This window comes from Schistocerca gregaria, chromosome 2 (assembly GCF_023897955.1).
Source record: "Schistocerca gregaria isolate iqSchGreg1 chromosome 2, iqSchGreg1.2, whole genome shotgun sequence".
Lineage (NCBI taxonomy): Eukaryota > Metazoa > Arthropoda > Insecta > Orthoptera > Acrididae > Schistocerca > Schistocerca gregaria.
Window position 1 is genome coordinate 494,268,468 of NC_064921.1, and position 23,855 is coordinate 494,292,322.

The 23,855-nt window shown below is 40.3% G+C and overlaps 1 protein-coding gene across 1 annotated transcript in view; it reads left to right on the plus strand.

The window, feature by feature from the left end:
• LOC126328110 (N-sulphoglucosamine sulphohydrolase) overlaps nucleotides 1–23,855 on the plus strand; it is a 110,626-nt gene that overhangs the window by 45,090 nt on the left and 41,681 nt on the right. The window contains exons 5-6 of the mRNA XM_049995981.1: nucleotides 5,331–5,569; nucleotides 21,411–21,530. Coding sequence (XP_049851938.1) covers nucleotides 5,331–5,569; nucleotides 21,411–21,530 — 359 coding nt within the window. The remainder of the gene's footprint in view (nucleotides 1–5,330; nucleotides 5,570–21,410; nucleotides 21,531–23,855) is intronic.

Here is a 23,855-nt window from a genome sequence, read left to right on the forward strand (position 1 = left end):
AGGGAGGATGTGCATATTTGAATTTCAGAAAATTGTGCTGCAAGAATGATTTTGTAAGTCCATTTTTATGTAGTCTGTTGAGCTCAAATCTGGTGATTTGTTCTTTTATTCTGTTAGCATGTTCTTGGTTTTAAGTGTTTCATGAAGGGAGTTAATCATAACATCGTAGTGTAGATCTCCAGCTATTCAAAGCATCCTACAGTCAGCAATACATTTTCTTTCATTTGGTTAGATTACATGTTCCTTGTTTGAGGTCCATATTCAAGAATGGGTCAGGCAAATATTTTGTATGTAAGATGGGCAACAGGTTGCTCCACTCCACATATTTGGTATTTTTCGACACACATCCTAAATTAAGTCAGCTTTCAGTTTGTTTAATCTTTTCGGTCATGTTTTTTTCTATCAGTTTAAGAGTTCATCTAGATAGATTCCAAGATATTTGACATTTGGTTGTGGTGTAATTTCTTGTCCCAAAAGTCAAATGTTGAGCTTGTTGGGCTCCTGTTGCTGGTGATTAGTAAGATTACTATGTCTGAATAGGATAAGCTGACTTTGGTTGAATTAGATCCGAATTTCCATTCACTTAGCTAGGTTTCAAGTTTGTTGTTATAGCTGTTAGATTGTTCATTGATTCCATTGTAAGTGGATGCAGGACACCAATGAGTGGTGTCATTGACGTACAGAGCTATATTTTCATTCCACCACTTAGGTCTTGGTACGTCAGCTGTATATAACAATGGGAAGATAACAGCACCCTGAGGGACTCTTGCTTTGGATGTGAAGTAAGATGATTTTTGATCCCCAACTCATACTTGTATTTTTCTATTTCTTCTGGAATTAGCTATTAATTTACTCTTTCAGGCGGGAAGTTACATTTTAGCATTTTGTGAAGAAATCCTGCATGCCACATATTATCAAAGATGTGTTCTATGTTTGTAAGAGAGCAGCAGTCATATTTGTTAAGTTGCTGGCTTCTGCTACTTTGCTAGTTAGTTTTAATAAAGGGCCAGCAGTATTGTGACTGTTGCTGAAACCAACTTGTTCATTGGGGCAATGCTGTTGTCTTCAGCAAACTGTTGTAGTCTGTTGTTAATTATTACTTCAAAAGTTTTGCCAATTATTGGAAGTAATGTGATAGATCTGTATGAGTTAGGAGTTTTCCAGGCTATGGAATCATTCTAATATGCACATGTATCCATTGGGGTGGTAATCTCTGGAGTGTGTATGTCATTTAAATGGAGAAGAAATAATACGAGACCTAAAATACTACCTTGTGCTACTCCTATTTCCACTGTTTTGCATTTGATACCAAATGCACTGTGTCTGTTGTAAACAATAGTTCAGCTGAAATTGCTTTTAATTGTCAGCAACTGAAAATATTAATTAGGAAATATATTTAGAAGTGCGTGTAAGATCTCAAGATCCTTAAAGATGCTACTGCAATACGAGGGCTGCTATATATATTTCTGGCCTAATAATGAAAATACGAATATTTATCAACGAAAATGGTTTATTGTTTTTCAAAATATTCTCCATCAAGATTTATACACTTTTGCATGCGCTCAAACCAATTTTCGAAGCACTTTTTCCACTCCGATTGAGACACCTCCAAAACATGGTTTTTGAATGCTGCAACAGCATCTTCTGGCGACGAAAATCGTTGACCACGCATTTTTTTCTTGATGTGTGGGAATAAAAAGAAGTCATTGTGTGCCAAGTCAGGGCTGTACGGCGGATGACAAATCACTTCGACGTTTTGGCCGGTCAAAAAGGCGCAGGTTTGAGCCGATGTGTGACAGCTCGCATTGTCATGGTGCACAATGATTCGTCTCCTCTTCTTCATTTTTCGAATTTCTTCGAAGACTTCAGGCAAACAAATGGTGGTGTACCACTCAGAATTGACCGTCCTACGTTGCTCAAGCGGAACAGTCGCCACATGACCAGTTTTGCCGAAGAAACAGGCGACCATTTGCTTCGAAGTGCTTCTTCCACGAACAACTTTCGTTGGATTTGGCTCGTCTTGGAAGACCCACACGGTCGATTGCTGTTTTGTTTCGGGCTCATGCCCATAGATCCATGATTCGTCACCTGTGACGATCTTATAAACGTCTTTTGAAGCACCGCGATCGTATTTTTTCAGCATTTCTTTACACCAATCCACAAGAGCTTTCTTTTGAGTGATTGTCAAATTGTGCGGGATCCAACGAGAACAAACCTTTTTTACGGCCAGGTGTTCATGCAATATCGAATGTATGCTGGTGGGAGAAATGCCTAGGCATGCCTCTATCTCACGGTATGTCACATGACGGTCTTGCATTATCAGTTCACGTACGGCATCGATGTTTTCTGGCACAACGGCTGTTTTTGGACGACCTTCACGGAATTCGACTTTGAGCGAGCGTCGGCCACGATTGAATTCGTTGTAAGAGTTTTTCGATGCACTCTTGTCGTGATAATCCACGTCGAAAGTTGTGAAAAATGATCGCACGAAAATGTTCACGAGTTAATTCCATTTTTGTGCCAAATTGATTTCTTCAAGTCCCTGTAAAAGAAAAAAAAATTGTCATAAGTCAAAAAGTTCTGAGTACATTTATGCTAAAAAATGTCAAACTTTCCAATGGAAATGTCAGATTGCACCTGGCAACACTTAGTGTTGCCTAGGCCAGAAATATATATAGTAGCCCTCGTACAAGTGGTTATCTAGTTTGTACAATGTATGCACTGCTTGTTTCTGCTGAATAAACACTCTAGTTTCTTTAGGTGTGCTGCCCAAAATATAGATCTGTAAGACAACAAGGAGTGAAAATATGCAAAATAAACTAACACTCTTACCTTGAAATCAACACAGTGAGAGAGGCTTTTGAGGGCATAACATGCTGAACTGAACTTTTTCATTGCTTTAGCTGTGTGGTGACTCCATCTTAATTTGTTATCCTGCTGAACTCAAGGAATTTTATGTAGCATGTTTCATTTAGTATACTTCTGCTGCTAGTAGATCTATTTTGCTTGTTTGAAATCACATAATGTGGGTCTGTTTGGGATTAAGACTTTACCCGTTACCTGTGAACCACTTGTAGACCTATAGAGCTGTCTTGTTGTTTGATAAGGTTGAGTTTGGCTTCTGTATTACACTTGTGTCATCAGCAAACATTACAATTTTTTAGCTGCCATTTAAAGTAATCGGAAGATAATTTACACGACTTAACAACAAAAGTGGGCCCAGTACCAGTCCTTGTGGGATCCCACATGGTATGTTCTTTACAAAGCTTGTTTCATGCCTGAGACACACTCTATTAGTGAGTCTGTCTGCTTTCATTGCTGCCATAATACTCTACTTTTCCATGCAGAACTTTGTGATTCCTGCCATCAAAGGCTTTGGCAAAGTCACAGTAGACATCAGTAGGCAATATTTATTTATTTTTTTATTTTTATTTTTTTGCTGTGCTAGCATTTCATTTGTGAAGTTTTGTGTTGTTTTCTCTGTGGAGAGTTCAGTATGGAAGCCAAACAACTGGGAGGTAGTTAACAAGTTCTGCTTGTTAAATGTGTCAATGTTTTATGATAGAACAGTTTCTGGAAAACTTTCAAAAAAAGTGGAAGAAGTGCTATAGGTCTGCTTATCTCCAGTTTTGTAAATGGGTGTTACTGCAACATATTTAACTGTATCAGGAAATATGTCCTGAGTCATTAACTGATAGCTTTAAGTTGATGCAAGATTTCAATGTTCTACTAGATACACCATCATAGCAATAAAATTAGTACTTTTGGTGGCCTGATAATTCTGTAATCTTGTTAGGGGTCATATTTTTGAAATTAATATCTGTTGGTGGTGCATGCAGCATCCACACAAGCAAGTGAACTGAATTTATATCTGGTTGCTTATTAGTTAGGGCAATGTTTGCTGCCACTGTGAAGAAGTAATTGAAATTGGCAGGCAACGATTTGAAAGATGCACAATTACTGGCAGAACTACTTTCTGGGAACTCAATTTCATTTGGTTCACAATGTTTGTTTGATTATGTTTCAAATAGTTTTTGCCTTAATCTTTGCTTTTCTAATTAATGCTAAGTATCCTCTACCACGCATTTCCCAGAGGTCTGGATACTATGTATCTAGATGTAGATATCCACATGTGCCCCAAATTATCCAAACACTCTCATGAAGCAGATACAAAGAAAAACTCCTCCCTCCCCCCTTTTCCCATATTACCAACTATCATCCTGAACTGGACCAACTTAAGCAACTTTAGCACATCCTGCAACTACCTTCCATCATTTCCAAAAACCTTTCCACCACTCCCAAAGATGTATTCCACCATTGACCCATCCTACAAAATACTGTTGCTGTTTGGATCATATTTCTGTGGAAGACGCAGGTGTTAGATTTGTCCCATGCACTCACCCAGTCACCTAGCACATCCTGTTCCATCATCTATACAGGTGTACCCTACCCAATTGGAGAGTCATCTGATAGACCAACTCTACTGATACTTATGCACATCCTTTTATGTGGGTGTGACCATAAACCAAATGTCCACCAAAATGAATGGTCACAGTCAAATTGTGGCCATGAGTAACATGCCTCTGAGCATACTTGCTCAACTCCATCACAACCTATGCCATCTGGATCCCCCCACCCCCTGCCATCCCCAGATAACTTCTCTGTATCACATACAGGGTAATATATCATTTGGTCTTTTGCCTTCAATATGTGCAATCTCCTGTCTTAAATCCACCTCCACACCTGGCTCATGCCTGCTACTTCTTTATTCTACAGTCACAGTGTAATTTCTGTGGTTTCTCTCTTCCTATGTCGTAACTCCCTACCTCCCCCTCCCCTTCCCTCCCTCCACCCTGTCCACCACTTCATTATAGTCATGTGGAAACTTTCCATGCCTATGCCAATAATAGGCTCACTGGTGGCACATTTCTGTCCCATTCCCTTGCTGCCCCTCCCTCCCAGCCTCTCCTCTGTGTACCTCATCCTTTCCTCCCCCCTGTCTCTTGCTGTTTTGCAGCACTAGCACAGTTTAGGTGTCCAGGACATTGTAGTTTTGTGTGTGTGTGTGTGTGTGTGTGTGTGTGTGTGTGTGTGTGTGTGTGTGTGTGCGCACGCACGTGTGCGTGCTTGTGCTTGTTTGTTAATTCTAAAGGAGTACAGTGTTTGAAAGCTCAGCAGTGATTTCCTTGTTTTTACACCTGTTGCCCTCTCAACATCTCATATATACAGTGAATGGTTAACTGTACTCCTTTCATTGTTTGGTTTCCATGCAGAACTTTTTGTTAATAATTTTAATACCACATTAAAATTTGTCAAATTTTTCCTTGCAGGCCATTCTTTTTGTATGTGGCTTTCCATGATCCTCATCGTTGTGGTCATAGTACACCACAATATGGTGCATTTTGTGAAAAGTTTGGAAATTCTGAACCTGGCATGGGTACAATTCCTGACTGGTCACCAATATATTATCAACCAGATCAAGTTACAGTTCCATATTTTGTACAGGATTCTATTGCTGCTCGTGAGGATATTGCAGCCCAGTACACAACTATTTCTCGCCTAGACCAAGGTACAGCTTTGTTACAGTACTTTCTAATTAAGATAAGAATCATTTATTGTTGCAGGAACCAGAACAGCCATTGCATCACTTTGTATAACATTTGTTATTTCTTCTTCTCCTCTCTCTATCTGTAGTATGAAATATGAGAGTAGAAATAGTCAGAGTAAACAGACTTAAAGTAAATTCCGCTCACTGATTAGGCCTTGGACCTGTTCCAACTGACTGACTGCAGCCTATAGGGTAATATGAGGAGCAATCTATGATCATGGGACACATGATCAGCATGTCAGCAAACCTTCCAGACATTATTGCCAGTAGATGAATCCTGATGATGTTGGTGCTGCTTCTTTATTGAAACAGCTCTTCATCTGACCTCACAAGGCCTGAGTGGCTCCTTTATGAGACCTGACTACTTCAGGGAAAATTTGAGGAAGTACTGGGAATTGAAACTAGGTCCTTTTGCTTCAAAGGTGGCAAAACTAACAATTAAATTAAGACCTTCAAATTATCATGACATGGCTGTATGATACACCATTTCAACCTGTATGATCAGATCAACACTATGGTTTGAGTAATTTATTGAGCTGTGAATGCAGAATGTCATGACATAACTTTAAGGAACAATGCAGTTCCTTACTAATTGGGATACACTCAAAATGCTAGCAAATATACATAAGTCATATTTTACTTATTTAGAAGCATATTTGTTATGAACATGTATATCAAGTGTAACGTCATCAGAAATTGAAGCACAGGTAAAGAAATCTCCAACAGTGAACTAAAGGAGGATTGCAGAAAAGCTTATAAAAACAATTATGTCTCTAATAAGTGCATCGAGATACAGAGCTATGTTAAAATATGCGTGGCAAAGACATGCTTACTAAGTCGATATTCCTCTTGCATTGTTTGATAATTTGATCACTGTGGGTTTTGATGTGCACAAACACTGAAAATGGTGTAGCATATGTACAAGTTGCCCTTGTCAAATGTGCCATTCTTCTGTGTTTTAATCATAACGAATGAAAGAAGAAAGTATGACAATCTTCTATTTTGGAAAATATGATTCTGTATGTAATGCATGTATTAACATCTTTTTTTTTTCATGCATATCTTTAGCTGAAACTTCCTGGCAGTTCAAAACTGTATGTCAGATTGGGACTCAAACCCATTCTCATAGCTTTACTTCCACTAGTACCTCATCTCCTAGTTTTAAACTTGAAAGAAGTTCATCAGCATATCTTTCAGGACTAGCTGTCTTGGAAGTTTCACTCCATGTAGTCTCAAATCAGTGTACACTCTGCTTCAGAGTGAAAATACGTTCTGGGAATGCTCCTCCATGCTGTAGAAAAGGCATGTCTCCACTGTTTCTTTCTTCCAGGGGTGCTAGTACTACAATTTATGCTGAAGGAGTTCTGTGAAACGTGGAAGACAGGAGATTGGGTATTGGCAGAAGTAAAGCTGTGAGCATGGAGTGTGAGTCATGCTTGGGCAGCTCAGTCGGTAGAGCACTTTTCCATGAAAAGCAAAGATCCTGGATTTGAGTCCTGGTCTGATGCACAGTTTTAATCTGCCAGGAAGTTTCATATCAGTGCACATTCCTCTGCAGTGTGAAAATTCATTCTGGAAATCTTTATTTTTAGCCTCATAATACCTCATTTATATCTATTATGAATCTGCTGGTCATAATTGTCTGTTACAGTGAGCTATTCCTCAGCATGGTTTTTTATTCTTTAGACGTCAAACATTAATTATACCCATTTTCAGATAACCAACCTTCAAGTGTGGTTGAAAAGCTATATCTTCAAAATTAAAAACTATTGTTATTCAGTTTTTGGCTCCTCATGCTTAGGTACTTTCCTTGTTAGAAGTGTCTTGCATTGTGTTATTTTGAAGACACATGAGCTAGCTTGTTTTGCATATTCTCCTTTCCTGCTGTCTTAAGGAATTATCTTCTGTGCATGCAGAATACGAAAAATAAGTAAGAAAATTGTATAAAGTAGGCAGCCACACATCTTTCACAGGCTGGTTTAAGAAGCCCAGAATTCTTTCAGTCACTCCTCAGTACATTTCTCCATAATGGTATTAGTTGCTATCAGTGTTTGATAAAGTAATTCAAAATGCTGTATATGTAAGAGTAATTGATCATTTTAGCTCACATAATTTTCTGTCAAACATACAGATTGATTTTAGAAGTGGTTTAACAACTGAAAATGCTATGGTTGATTGTGTTGATTACAAAATACTAGTACAGAAGTTCGACCTTTATTGAATAATGTGAGTAGGACATAACAGGTTTGTCTCATACTTTATGAACAAGCAGTAAAAGGCCATTGTCAACAGTAATGAGAATGGCTATGACATAGAGTCTGACAGGGGGGGGGGGGGGGACTGTTAAGTGTAGGTGCCTCAGGAGTCAAATAGCACAGTTCAAGATATAAGTTCATGGCTTGTAGAAAATAAACTGATGTTAAATAACACTAAGACACAGTTTTTATATTTTTTTAACACATAATTCAACTAAAACTGAAACGCTGATTATGAAGGATAGGTACGTAAGCTGTCATGAAATCTTGTTCAAAAATTGAATGCTGCTATATTTACCATTAGAACAGCATCTGCAGTAAGTGACAGTCCAACACAAAAATTAGTTTACTTCACTTATTTTCATTTGCATATGACATATGGCATAATATTCTGAACTGGACAGCTCAAGCACTGTGTAGTGTAAGATTGTGAACCTCTTCTTGATGCCTGTTCAGGAGTCGGGACATGGTGACATTGGTCTCAAAATACATATTTTCTTTAATGTCATTTGCTATTAACAAATTAGCAGCTTTTGCTCAGTTAATACTAGGCATAAATCCAATCTGCTGTTGGGTTGTTCCTTTTGACCCACGTGCAGCAAGGGACCAGTATTCTGGGGTGTCCATTTTCAGTAAGCTGCCAAAAGAATTACAAAAATTTTGACAGTAATCCATGCACTTTCAAGTCTAAACTAAAGAATTTCCTCATGGCTCATACTCCTATCCTGTTTATGAGGTCCTGGAATATATTTGCACATGATTCATGTAGAAAATCGAGGATGAAATGTAACAATATTATGAAAAGTACAGTTGCTACTCACCATATATTGGAGATGCTGAGTTGCAGATAGACACAACAAAATGATTGTTGGAAAGTGAGCTTTTGGCTAACAAAACCTTTGTCAAAAACAGGTAACATAGACACACACACACACACACACACACACACACACACACACACACACTCACTCACACTCAAATGCAACTTGCACGCAAATGACCATAGTCTCTCTCCACCCTGTTTTCTTTCTGCTCCCACCTTGGGGTACCACTGTCCACCACCTCTACAACAAATTTCAAACCTTCAACCTCCCACATGTGCCCTCATAGCTGACAAACCCTGTCTCGCAGATCTGGTACATTTATTAAAACCTCCAAAACTCCAACCACCATACTGTATCCAGAACCTAAACAGACCCAAAACACAGCAATGAACCTTTCTTCCAGAAGCCTTAGCCCCACAGAAATATCAGTCCTTTCCAAAGGCCTCACTTTTTGTCCCATTCCCAAATTCAATTATGCAGGAGTTGTTAAAGGTATCTCCTTCTCCTGGTCCCTAAGGTGGAAACACTTTTTCACCACAAGTGCTACCAGTCAGGCTCAAACAAAGACAAATGTTGAACCCTGCCTGACTTAGTTCACTCCTCCTTCCAACAGTGATCCAACCCCCCACCCTCTGCCCCCAAATCATCCCTTGTTAACTTTCCAGAATTTCTTAGCCTCAAACCTTACCTCACCATTATTCCCCAAATCCCTCAACATGCAGACTAACCTTACATCTGCAGAAAGAACTGCAGTCCACCATGTAAAAACTGATCCTGACTGTATAATCCCACCTGTGGACAAAAGCTCCACCACAGTTGTTTTGAACCACAAACATTAGCTGCCAGAAGGACTCCGCCAGCTGTCAGATACATTCCCCTACAAACCTCACCCCAATGACCCCATTCCAGAAATCCAGCAGGATCTCCAATCACTCAAATCCTTTAGCCCATCCCAGAACCTCTCCCCAGAATCTATTTCTCTCCTCACCCCTATCAATCCTCACACTCCTACCTTTTACATGCTTCCTAGAGTCCAGAAACCCAACCATCCAGGACTCCCCATTGTGGCTAGTTACTATGCCCCCACTGAGAGAATCTCTGCTCTTGTAGACCAACACCTTCAACCTATTACCCAGAACCTAACCTCCTATATAAAAGATACCAACCATTTCCTGCACTGATTCTCCACAGTTCCTGTCCCTTTACCACACTGTGCCCTGCTCATCACTATTGATGCCACCTCCCTTTAAACTAACATTGTAATACCCTTGCCCTTACCACAGCTGAACACTACCTTTCCCAATGACTGATGGATTCTAATCCAAAAACTTCCTTCCTAGACACATGACCAACTATATCCGCATCCACAATTACTTCTCCTTCAAAAGCATTACCTACAAATAAATCAAGGATACAGTGATGTATACCCACATGGCACTATCCTATTCCAACCTATTCTTGGGCCATTTAGAGGAATCCTTCCTAAACACCCAGAATCCTAATCCCCTCACCTGGTTCATTCACTGATGACATATTTGCGATCTGGATCAAGGATGAGGATACATTATCCCCATTCCTCCAGAACCTCAACAGCTTCTTCCCCAATTGCTTCTCCTGGTCCTATTGAACCCAAAAAGCCACCTTCCTAGATGTTGCCCCCAATCTAAAAGCTGGCTTCATCAGTACCTACTAAACATCAGCAATACCTCCACTTCGGCAGCTGCCACCTGTTCCATACCAAGGAGTCCCTTCCTTACAGCCTAGCCACCTGTGGTTGTTGCATCTGCAGTGATGAGCGGTCCCTCTTTAAGTATACTGAGGGTCTCACTGAAGTTGTCATAGACCATAATTATCCTCCCAACCTTGTACAAAAACAAATCTCCCAAAGTATAACTGTCTGGCCACAGAGGAGTATTCCCCTTGCAACTCAGTACCATCCATGACTGGAGCAACTGAATTACTCGTACATTCTCCGCCAGGGTTTTGACTACCTCTCGTCATGCCGCGAAATGAGGAATGTCCTGCCCACTTCCTTCTCACCCCTCCCACAGTGTTATTCTGCCATTCACCGAACCATCACAATATACTTGTCCATTCCTACGCAACCCCTGCTTTCAACCCTCTACCTCATGGCTCATGCCCCTGTAAAAGACCTAGATGCAAGACCTGTCCCATACATCCTCCTACCACCACCTACTCCAGTCCAGGCACAAACATCACCTATTCCTTTAAAGCCAGGGCTACCTGTGAACCCAGTCATGTGATCCACAAGCTAAGCTGCAACCACTGTGCTGCATCTTATGTGGCCATGACAACCAACAAGCTGCCTGTCAACTTGAAGGCCACTGACAAACTGTGACCAAGAAACAAGTTGACCACCCTGTTGCAGAGCATGCTCTCTGGCCAACATGACATTCTTCATTTCAGTGTCTGCTTCACACCCTGTGCCATATGGATCCTTCCCACCAAAACCAGCTTTACTGTATTGTGCAGATGGGAACTTTCCCTGCAATATATCCTACATTCTCATAACCCTCCTGTCCTCGACCTTTGTTAGTCATTGTCCTCACCCATTCAGCCCCTTCCCTGTTCCCATTCCAGAATACACAGCCCTCATTCCACCATCGCACCAAATCTTATTACTTGTCTCCTTTTCCGCTAACTCCCCCTCACCCCTGCCCTCTGTCTAACCTCCCGACTGCACACAGCTGCCCTACCATCTCTCCACCTCGTCCCTGTGTGCTCCCCAACAGCACTTCACTGTCCCCCACCCCTACCATACATCTCTCCCCCTTCCTACCCCAGCCTCCTCCTTACCCCCACCCAGTTGCCACTCCCATCATGCACTGGTGCTGCTGCTCGCAATGTGGCTTCAGTTGCCAGATACTGTAGTCATGTCAAGTAGAATTTGTTTGTTTGTTTGTTTGTGTGTGTGTGTGTGTGTGTGTGTGTGTGTGTGTGTGTGTGTGTGTGTGTGTGTTTTTGATGACGGTCTTGCTGGCCAAAACTTATTTGTGACAGTCTTTTTGTTGTGCCTATCTGTGACTCAGCATCTCCGCTATATGGTGAGTGGCAAGTTTCCTTCCAATATTGTTAGATTCCATCATTGATTTTCCATTGTTTGATTTCTGTTCAAGCTATAAATAGCCTTTTGATCCCTGTGTTTTATTCCCACTACTACCAGAATTTCAAAGAAAGTATTCCAGTCAAAATTGTCAAAAGTTTTCTTTAATCTGCAAATGATGTAATGCAGGTTTGCCTTTCCTTAACCTATCTTGGAAAAGAAGTCACAAGTCGTAGGGTCAGTATTGCCTCTTATGTTCTGACATATCTGTGGAATCCAGACTGATCTTCCCTGAGGTAAGCAACTAGCAGTTTTTCCAGTCTTCTGTAAAGAATTCATGAAAGTATTTTGTAACATTGACATATTAAACCATTAGGTCAGTAATATTCATATCTGTCAGCACCTGATTTCTTTGGAATTGGAATTATTATACACCTCTGAGGGTATTTCACCTGTCTCATATGTCTTGCACACTGGATGGAAGCGTTTTGTCATGGCTGGTTGTCTCAAGGCTAACAGTAGTTCTGACAGAATGTCTTCTACTCCGGGGGCCTTCTTTCAATGTAGGTTTTACAGTGCTCTGTCAAATTCTTTTTGCAGTATTGCATCTACCATCTCATCTTCATTTACATCTTCTTCCATTTCTATAATGTTGACATGAAGTACATCTTTCTTGGTTAGACCCTCTGTATACTCCTTCCACCTTTCCCTTCTTTGCATAGGACTGATTTTCCATTTGAGCTCTTGAGACTCATACAGCTGCTTCTCTTTTCTCCAAAGGTGCCTTTAATTTTACTGCAGATGGCATATGTCTTTCTCCTAGTGAAGTATGCTTCTAAATCATCACATTTGACCTCTAGCCACTACTGCTTGACCATTTTGCACTTCTTGTCAATTTCATATTTTAGAAATTTGTATTCCCTGTTGCCTGTTTTATTTTCTGCATTTTTGTATTTTCTCCTTTCATCAGTTAAATCCAATATCTCCTGTGTTATCCAAGGATTTCTACCATCAGTACGACTGGGAGAGTGGTGTGCCGACCACATGCCCCTCCTATCCACATCCTCAACTGAGGATGACACGGTGGTCGGATGGTCCCAATGGGCCACTTGTGGCCTGAAAACAGAATGCTTTATCCAAGGATTTCTACTAGGCCTTGTCTTTTTACTTATTTGATCTTCTGCTGCCTTCACTATGTCATTTCTCAAAACTACTCATTCATTTTCTACTCTATATCTTTCCCCTGTTGTTGTCAGTCATTGCCTGATCCTTTCTCCTCTGAAACTCTCAACAACCTCTGGTTCTTTCAGTTTATCCATGCCCCACTTCCTTAACTTCCTACCTTTTGACAACTTCTTCAGCTTTAATTTACAGTTCATAACCAATACATTGTGGTCAGAGTCAACATCTGCCCCTGGAAATGTCCTACAATTTAAAATATGGTTCTAAAATCTCTGTATTTCTATTACATAATCAGTCTGATACCTTTCGGTGTCTCCAGGCCTCTGCCACATATTAAACCTTCTTTCCTGTTTCTTAAACCAAGTGTTAGCAATGATTAAATAATGCTCTGTGGAAAACTCAATCAGGCAGCTTCCTCTTTCATTCCTTTCCCTCAGTCCATGTTCACCTACTATTTTTCCTTCTTTTCCTTTTCCTACAATCAAATTTCAGTCCCCAGTCATATTTAAATTTTTGTCTCCCTTAATTATCTGAATGATTTCTTTTAGTAATGTAGGAAAAGACAGATTGCTACTTGCAGCAATGTTAAGCATGTTAAGTTGCAGACAGTTGTAATTAAAGGACACTTACATAAAGATTTCAGCCACAGCCTTTATCAGTTAAAGAGAGACAAACACCATTCATACACACAAGCAATCACACCTCATGCACACATAACCGCCAACTCCAGAATCTCAGGCCGGAATCCAACTGTCATGTGGGATGCAGGGAGCAATCTGGAGGGGTTGGGAAGGTGAAGGGATAGTAGTGTACAGGTGGGGACAGAGACAAATGCTGTCTGGTGGAGTTTACAGGGACTAGAATGCCAATGGGCGCAGGGTCACAAGGTTGTGGGACATGGAGGTGGGGAAGAAAGGAGAGGAGCAGGGGAAGACGGGCAGATGCATTGGCAGAGGGTGGGCAAATCAATGGGGTGGGATATGAGAATGTGGAGGAGATGATAGGACAGAGGGGAGTGGAAACTGTTGGTGGATGGAGTGGGGTCAGTAGCTACCATAGCTTGAGGCTGGGGTAATTATGGGAGCAGAGAATGTGTTGTAAGGATAACTCCCATCTGTGCAGCTCAGAGAAGCTGGTGGTGGAGAGAAGGATCTAAATGGCTCAGGTAGTAAAGCAGCCATTGAAATCAAATGTATTGTGTTCAGCTGCATGTTGTGCCACAGTGTGGTCTACTTCGCTTTTAGCCACAGTTTGGCAATGGTCATTCATCCTGGTGGACAGCTAATAGTTTGTAGTCATACCAATAGAAAAAGCAGCAGAGCTGGTAAATGACATGGCTGCTTTTACAGGTGGCCCAACCCCTGATGGGGTTTTGATTTGAATTTTTATTGGTCCAGTTTTATCATACAGGATGAAAAGTATTTAAACCGACAAACTCTGGGAGGGGACTTCAAAACAATTATTTTTCCCTAATGTCAGGAGTATTTAAAACGGTAGAGGAAGATTTCCCTGATGGCAAATTAATTAAACCAACAAACACTTTTCCATTTTTTAATGACCAAGAGACAACACAATAACACCACCCAATTTTAATTACAGTAGATTTTCAAAAATGCCTCCATTGACATGTAAACAAAGTTTACACCATCGGATCATGTTCTGTCTGACACGGGCAAAACCCCAGGAGTATCTTGAATTGTTCTTTCTGCTGCTACTATCCGGGCTACCAGATCCTCTTCTGATGCAACAGGAGTTGTGTAAACAAGGTTGCGCATCTCTCCCCACGCAAAGGTCCAGAGGAGACATATCTGGGGATCGAGCAGGTCATGGTACAGGACCACCTCTGCCAGTCCATGTGTTTGTGAACCGTCGGTCCAGGAATTGACACACACGATGACTGAAATGTGCTGGCGTCCCGTCATGTTGGAACCACATGCATTGTCTTGTAGGGAGCGGGAAGTCTTCCAGCAAGTCTGGAAATGCTCTGAGGAGAAAATTGTAATAGTGCCTGCCATTTAAGGGCCTAGGTAGCAGATACAGCGCAATAAAACAGTCCCCAACAACACCGACTCACACATTAACGAAGAACTGTAAATGTTGTTGATCAATCCGCTGTGCGGCTCGCCCATTGTGGTGTGCTACGTTGTACGCACCAGCGCATCAGTGTACTCACTCCAGGTGTATCGCTCCATTAGTAAACAGAGACAATGCACTACTACACTGGTGGACAGCAGTTGCCTACAACTGAAGAGCGTAATAAGCCCTCTAATAACTAAAGATTGTAATACGGCCTCTAACATCTGAAGAGTGTAATACAGCCTCCACCGGTTTAAATAATCTTCATAGGACAAAATGACATTAGGGAAAATATTTGTTTTGATGTCCCCTACAACCTCCCAGAGTTTGTCGGTTTAAATACTTTTCACCCTGTATAGCACAAATTGCACAATTGATATTGGACAAGTCAAAGATGAGTTACAATAATACATAGTATTAGCAAAATAGTAGGCAAATGAAAATTAGGTACCTATTAAAATTAATTTTGTTACTTATTCAGAAATTCTCTGACAGAACAGAAACAGTGCTTCATTAGAAATGCCTTTAGTTTAGCTTTAAATATTGGATGAGTAGTATTTTTTATTTCCTCTGGTATCTTATTGTGTAGTATTACACCAATGTTAATTATGCTCCTCTGATAGGTGATTGTTCTGTGATTATTTTGATGTATATTTGATTCCCTTCTGGTACTATAATTGTGTACAGTTTTGTTCTGTATCAGTTTGCTTGTTTTCAGGAGGCAGTCCCTAGTGAACAAGATAGTTTCATAAATGAATAAACTTGGAACATTTAGAACACCAAGCTCAGTAAAACGGGATTTACAGGACTCCATCTTTTTAAGGCCACAAATTATTCTTAAAGCTCTTTTTTGCATTCTAAAAACCTTTACACTGTGAGATAAGTATCCTCAGAAAATGATCCCATACCGGATTAGTGAGTGGAACTGTGCATAATATGCTTGCAGTACTGTTGTTTTGTTTGTTGTAGCCTTTAAAATTCTTAGGTCATAGCACACAGATGATAGTTTTCTACACAAGTTATTTATATGTGTGTCTCATTTTAAGTCTTGCTGAACCCAAAGACCCAAGAATTTTGTGACACTTACATTTTTTAGGGGATCATTTTTTAATTGGGCTTGAATAGACATTTGATTAGTTGGAGGAATTAAGTGAAAATCGACACACACAGTTTTTTCAGTATTTGTAATGAGGTTGTTTTTTGTGAACCACTCAGAAAGTCTTTTCATAGAACTTTCTGTTGTGGACTGCAAAGTTTCTGGACTGGATCCAGTGAGTGTCATCGGCAAACAGGATAGTTTTTGTGGGACTCATATATTCAACTAAGTTGTCCACATAAATCAAGAAGAGTAGTGGACCTAAATTGAGCCCTGTGGTACACCATATTTTATTGGTAATTCTGTAGAAAGAAAGGAGTTGTTTCTTGTTTTATTCATTTTGTTGAATTCATACTGAAGAGATACTTTCTGCCTGCGGTTTTTTAGGTATGAACACAACCAGCTATGTGCTACATCTCTTACTCCTTGTCTTTCTAATTTTTCGACCTGTGACAGGGCTGGAATAGGAAGTGCTGGGTGGGTGGCTTGGACAGGTTTTGCACCTGGGTCTTCCACAGGGATATGATCCTTGTGGCAAGGGGTTGGGATTGGGAGTGGCATAGGGATGAACTAGGATGTTGTGGAGGTTGAGTGAGTGACAAACACTACTTTAGGAGTGGTGAGAAGTATCTCAGGTAGGATGTCCCTCATTTCAGGGCATGGTGATAGATAATCAAAGCCCTGGTGAAGGATGGTGTTCAGTTGTTCCAGTCCAGGATGGTGCTGGGTGATGAATGGGACACTCCTTTGTAGCTGGTTCTTGGTTTGGTGGGAGAATTGGGGATGTGAGGGGAAATGAGACTCGAGATCTTTTTGTGGGATGGGTATGTGGGATAGTGCCTGTCTGTGAAGGCCTTGGTGAAGCCCTCAGCCAAGGGAATTTTTGTCACTGCAGATATGCTGTCCCCTTGTGGCTAGTCAGTATGGGTGGAATATTTAGGTGTGAAAGGGATGACAGCTGTCAAAATGGGGGTACTGTTGGTGGTTGGTCAGTTTAATGTGGACAGAGGTGCAGATGGAGCCATCAGAGAGGAGGAGGTTAACATCTAGGAATGTGGCAGGCTGGGTTGAGGAGCACCACATGAAGTGAATGGGAGAGAAGGTGTTGAGGTTGTGAAGGAACAAAGATAGGGTTTCTTTACCCTGAGTCCACACCATGAAGATATCATCAATGAACCTGTGTCAGACAAGGGGTTTTGTGTTTTGGGAGGCTGGGAAGGTCTCCTCTAGACATAATAAGAAAAAAGGTTGGCATTGGAGGGTGCCATGTGGGTGCCCATGGCTGTGCCGCAGACTGGTTTATATACCTCCCCTTCAAAGGAGAAGTAGTTGTAGGTTAGGATAAAGTTAGTAAGTTGTATGAGGAATGAGGTAGTGGATCTGGAGTCTGAAAGGCATTGGGAAGGGTAGTGTTTAATAGTGCTAAGACAATGTGCATGAGGGATGTTGGTGTGTAGGGAGGTGAAGTCAACAGTGATGAATGGGGATCCAGGAGGTATAGAGGTGGGGATGGTGGAGAAAGTGGTTGGTGTCTTTGATGTGGGAGGCTAGATTATGGGCAATTGGTTGGAGGTGTTGGTCAATGAGGGCTGAAATTCTTTCAGTGGGGACACAATAACCAGGGACAATGGGGCATCCAGGATTATTGGGTTTGTGGATTTTCAGGAGCATGTAAAAGATGTGTGTGTGGGGTGTCATAGGGGTTAGGAAGGAAATTGATTTAGGGGAGATGTTCTGGGAAGGGCCTAAGGCTTTGAGCAAGGACTAAAGTTGTGTTGGACTTCTGGGATGGGATCTCTGTGGCAGAATTTGCAGGTGGTGGAGTCAGATAATTGATGGAGGCCTTCTGCCAGGTAGTCACTGTGATTCATAACAACAGTGGTGGAACCTTTGTCTGCAGGTAGGATGATAAGGTCAGGATTTGTTTTAGGTTGTGTATGGCTGTTATTTCCTCTATTGAAACGTTGGTGTTCTGAGGAATGGACTTGGGGGAAGGACAGCGAGGCTAAGTTGGAGGTAAGGAATGCTTGGAAAGTGACCAGCAAGTTTTTTTTTTTTTTTAGTCAAGTCATACATTTCTTCAATCTGTTCAGCATCATCTGCAGAGCAAGTTGACATATAAACTTGTACTCCTGATGATGACATCCTCCTGAGCAGTCCCCGTATGGAGATCTGAATGGGGGACTATTTTACCTCCGTAATATTTTTCCCATGGTGATACCATTATCATTTAACCATACAGTAGAGCTGAGCTGCATGCCCTCGCATAAAATTAGAGTTGTAGCTTCCCCTTCTTTCAGTTGTTCACCGTATCAATACAGGAAGGCCATTCTGGTTAATGTCACAAGGCCAGCTCAATCAATCATCCAGACTGTCGCCCCTGCAACTACTGAAAAGGATGCAGCCTCCCTTCAGGAACCATATGTTTGCCTGACCACTCAACAGATACCCCTCTATTGTGGTTGCACCTACAGTACAGCTGAGGCATGTAAGCCCTTCTTCTTGGGCAAGCATTCAAGTGACTATGTGTGTGGTCTGCTAGCAGTTGTAAATAGATTAGAAATGTAATATAACTATGAAAGCAGCATATTTTATCAATGTAGTGGATTTTTTGGTAGTTTTGCCATGTTAACTTTAGTCCATGGAAGGGTGGAGGATGGGATAAGATCTGAAATACTTTGCCAATGAGCTCTTTGATGATAATCAGTGGGGTGTTCCTTTAGCTTGGTGAGAACTGTTCAGTGGCTGAAACCAAACGCACACAATTCTCTGTTGTGTTTCAGTTGCCTCTAGGCATCACAGGAGAAGCATCATGTTATAGCTGTGGCTTCTGTATGGTCTGACAGTTTGGCTCATTAATTACCATCAGTAAATTATCTCAGCTCTACTCTTTCCAGCTCTCAGTCATGGGGTTAATTTTAAAGGGCTCTTTGTCATGTGATAATAGGAAAGAAATATCAGAAATATTAGAGCTGATATACTGATACGATAGGGCATAAGTCATCTGTAGCCAAAACTTTCCTTTGATTTATGAGATGAGATGCAGCCACAAGCCAGGCAGAAGTACATATATGTCGGCATCTTATACAGATAGGTAGTCTGTAGGCAGAATTACTGCAGATCAAGAAAGATAAATTACTAAATAAGCTCACATTTTTAAAGAAATTTTGAGGACTACATTGTTTTAAAATTTCTGCAATTATCATTACACATCAGTTCTCACAGAGAGAAACTAATAAATGAACAAAGCTTTCCTGTGTGAAAAAACACAGAACACACCTAGTAAGTGTGACATTGCTGAACTTATTTGTGGCCAAAAAGCTGGATGTGATAAATGGAAGAAAGTTATGTTTAAGACACTAGATCCAACATGAGCCTCTTCAGTCAATAAAATAATAAATTCCATTATCTTCATCAGGAGATTAAAAGAAACAACTTTAAGCTGGACACTCGTGGAAAGTGGTCCATCACCCTGGGTAATGATTCTAGATGTTTTGCCACAAGGAGTTCAATTAACCTATCCCACGATGAGGAAGAAACTAATAGTTCTGAAAACATCTTCAGTCCATCTAGGAATTGAACCCAGGACCCTGTGAATTTGAGGCAACAGTGGTAATGATTAAACCATGAGCTGTGAACAATCAGAGGTGATGAGGACAGAGTAAGAAGTAAAGATGGATTAAGAGGAAGAGAAAGGAAATGAATAGTGCAATTAAAAGCTAAGAAGGAGCTAGGAAATAACCAATTTGGGAAGAGGAGGGAGGAGAGTTAAAATTGACAAATTAAAAATTAATAAAGAAAATTATTAAATAATACATAATAAATAAATAATAATAATAATGAAAAAAGTAATAATAATCACAAAAGATGTATGATAATGAACTTTAAGTCAAGGGCGATGTCAGGATATAACGATTTGTTGGAAAGCAGTTCCCTGTTTTAGAGTTCAGGATATCCGGTATGGGATGAGATAATCCAAATAGCCCATGGCATGTAAGAAGCATTAGAGCCTTAAGTTATGCTGTAGAGCATGTTACAGTTAGGAATTAGGTGACTCCAAGTTGGACAGTTCTTCTATGCCTATTCATGCACTCAGCCATTTTGGTGGTGTTCACTTCTATACAAAATGCTATACAATAGGTACATGCTAGCTGGTAAACAATAAACATGGGTTTGCAAGTTGCTTTGCTTTTGATACTGTAGGATTAACGAAAGGTTCTGCAGCATGTACATGGTTGTGGATGGATGCATGAGGTAGATTTTGCAGTGAGAACAATAACAAGGGTACAAAACTCAGGCTAAATATAATGATCTGAGAATGTTGAGACAGGCACAAGGAGTTTGAGGGAGCTTGTGTACTTGTGTAACAGAGACTTACTTCCAAAAGGAAAATATGACAAGCAACTGAAGTAGTAAGTTAACTGGAAACATGGACCATTGTAACAATTACTCTTTTCTCTCCTCATCTACCAAAAGTAGTCACCCTATAGGCTGCCAGTACAGCTTTTGAGATTTCCGCATTAAATACCACCAAACGTACAAACACCACTGTGCCAATGTAACAGCTGCTGGGCATCATAGTAACAACATCAAGTCATGGTGGCAACTTTCCCCTAATTTGACATTGTCACCTAACGATATTCAAATAAGAATTTCCTTAAGTAAAAATGTGTTTCCATCCTTCTCACTCCTGATACTGTGTAACATCCTTGTGATTTAATAACATGGGTAGAGAGAGACATAGTACTGAAGCTGAACTGATTTAGCAATGTGTGCAACATGTGGTTCAGTTTATGTGATATGTGACAAACTTGGAAGAATTTTAATGAAATCAACAACTGATTGTTTCTGTTATTATAATTTGAAAGTATGAGTGTATCTGTTACATAAAATATGTTTATTTTACTTTTAATTTACTTTAATTATATTCTGCTTCATAATAGCTGACTTGATCAATAAAGATACTCACTATATAATAATGCCTTTTGAGTAGTGAATTTCATTAACAATATGTATAATTAATTTATTGCAACATAAATTCTTATTGAGGATATGTATTGGGGATAATTAAAGCTCAAACTTTACATTCAAAATTTACAAGTGCTATACTAATTAGTGTTTAGCTAACTCTAAGGAATTTGTAAGCTAATGTATATCATCTTATACTGTGTGACTCTGGAAACAAAGAGTGGTATGATATCATATTTTTTAATCAATAACATTCACATATTTATATATGAAAATGCAGCTTTTTTGCAGAAAAAGCTGTTGTAGTTACTAAAATATGTGGAAAATTTCTGCATAGGTGTTGGTCTAGTATTGAAAGAACTCAAAGATGCAGGTTTTGAAGACAATACACTTGTTATATATTCTTCTGATAATGGAATTCCATTTCCAAGTGGACGCACAAATCTGTATGATCCTGGTAAGTTGGAAATTTAGTATTTATATATTATCTTCAGAAGCTCTGTTACTGTTAGTGCATATTTTTTACAATAAGTGGAGCAAGATATAAAATAAAAAAAATAATAAAAAACAAAAATGGAAGCACCATGAAGGAGAAGATGATGATGATGGTGGTGATGTTGTTTGGTTTATGGGGCACTCAGTTGCTGGGTCCAAATTTTTACACAGCCTAACTTTTTGTACACAGTCCAGTCTAGCCACTGTCATGAATGATGATGGTGGTGATGGTGATTATGATGAGGATGATGATGATGATGATGATGAAATGATGAGGACATCACAAACACCCAGTCCACGGCCAGAGAAAATCCCCAATCTGGCCAGGGATTGAACCAGTGACCCCATGATCCATGAAGGGGAAGAGAAAATGAAGTAAAACCTCATGAATTGAGAGAGTATGTGATGTTATTTCAGTGTTTACCATGTTGTTGTTGTTGATGTTGTCTTCAGTCCTGAGACTGGTTTGATGCAGCTCTCCATGCTACTCTATCCTGTGCAAGCTGCTTCATTTCCCAGTACCTACTACAACCTACATCCTTCTGAATCTGCTTAGTGCACTCATCTCTCGGTCTTCCTCTACGATTTTTACCCTCCACACTGCCCTCCAATGCTAAATTTGTAATCCCTTGATGCCTCAAAATATGTCCTACCAACCGATCCCTTCTTCTAGTCAAGTTGTGCCACAAACTTCTCTTCTCCCCAATTCTATTCAATACCTCCTCATTAGTTACGTGATCTATCCACCTTATCTTCAGTATTCTTCTGTAGCACCACATTTCGAAAGCTTCTATTCTCTTCTTGTCCAAACTAGTTATCGTCCATGTTTCACTTCCATACATGGCTACACTCCAAACAAATATTTTCAGAAATGACTTCCTGACACTTAAATCTATATTCGATGTTAACAAATTTCTCTTCTTCAGAAACGCTTTCCTTGCCATTGCCAGTCTACATTTTATATCCTCTCTACTTCGACCATCATCAGTTATTTTACTTCCTAAATAGCAAAACTCCTTTACTACTTTAAGTGTCTCATTTCCTAATCTAATTCCCTCAGCATCACCCGATTTAATTTGACATTCCATTATCCTCGTTTTGCTTTTGTTGATGTTCATCGTATATCCTCCAATCCGTTCAACTGCTCTTCCAAGTCCTTTGCCGTCTCTGACAGAATTACAATGTCATCGGTGAACCTCAAAGTTTTTATTTCTTCTGCATGAATTTTAATACCTACTCCAAATTTTTCTTTTGTTTCCTTTACTGCTTGCTCAATATACAGATTGAATAACATCGGGGAGAGGCTACAACCCTGTCTCACTCGTTTCCCAACCACTGCATCCCTTTCATGCCCCTCGACTCTTATGACTGCCATCTGGTTTCTGTACAAATTGTAAATAGCCTTTCGCTCCCTGTATTTTACCCCTGCCACCTTCAGAATTTGAAAAAGAGTATTCCAGTCAACATTGTCAAAAGCTTTCTCTAAGTCTACAAACGCTAGAAACGTAGGTTTGCCTTTTCTTAATCTTTCTTCTAAGATAAGTCGTAAGGTCAGTATTGCCTCACGTGTTCCAACATTTCGACGGAATCCAAACTGATCCTCCCCGAGGTCTGCATCTACCAGTTTTTCCATTCGTCTATAAGAATTCGCGTTAGTATTTTGCAGCCGTGGCTTATTAAACTGATAGTTCGGTAATTTTCACATCTGTCAGCACCTGCTTTCTTTGGGATTGGAATTATTATATTCTTCTTGAAGTCTGACGGTATTTCGCCAGTCTCATACATCTTGCTCACCAGCTGGTAGAGTTTTGTCATGACTGGCTCTCCCAAGGCCGTCAGTAGTTCTAATGGAATGTTGTCTACTCCGGGGGCCTTGTTTCGACTCAGGTCTTTCAGTGCTCTGTCAAACTCTTCACGCAGTATCGTATCTCCCATTTCGTCTTCATCTACATCCTCTTCTATTTCCATAATATTGTCCTCAAGTACATCGCCCTTGTATAAACCTTCTATATACTCCTTCCACCTTTCTGCCTTCCCTTCTTTGCTTAGAACTGGGCTGCCATCTGAGCTCTTGATATTCATACACGTGGTTCTCTTCTCTCCAAAGGTCTCTTTAATTTTCCTGTAGGCAGTATCTATCTTACCCCTAGTGAGATAAGCTTCTACATCCTTACATTTGTCCTCTAGCCATCCCTGTTTAGCCATTTTGCACTTCCTGTCGATCTCATTTTTGAGACGTTTGTATTCCTTTTTGCCTGCTTCATTTATTGCATTTTTATATTTTCTC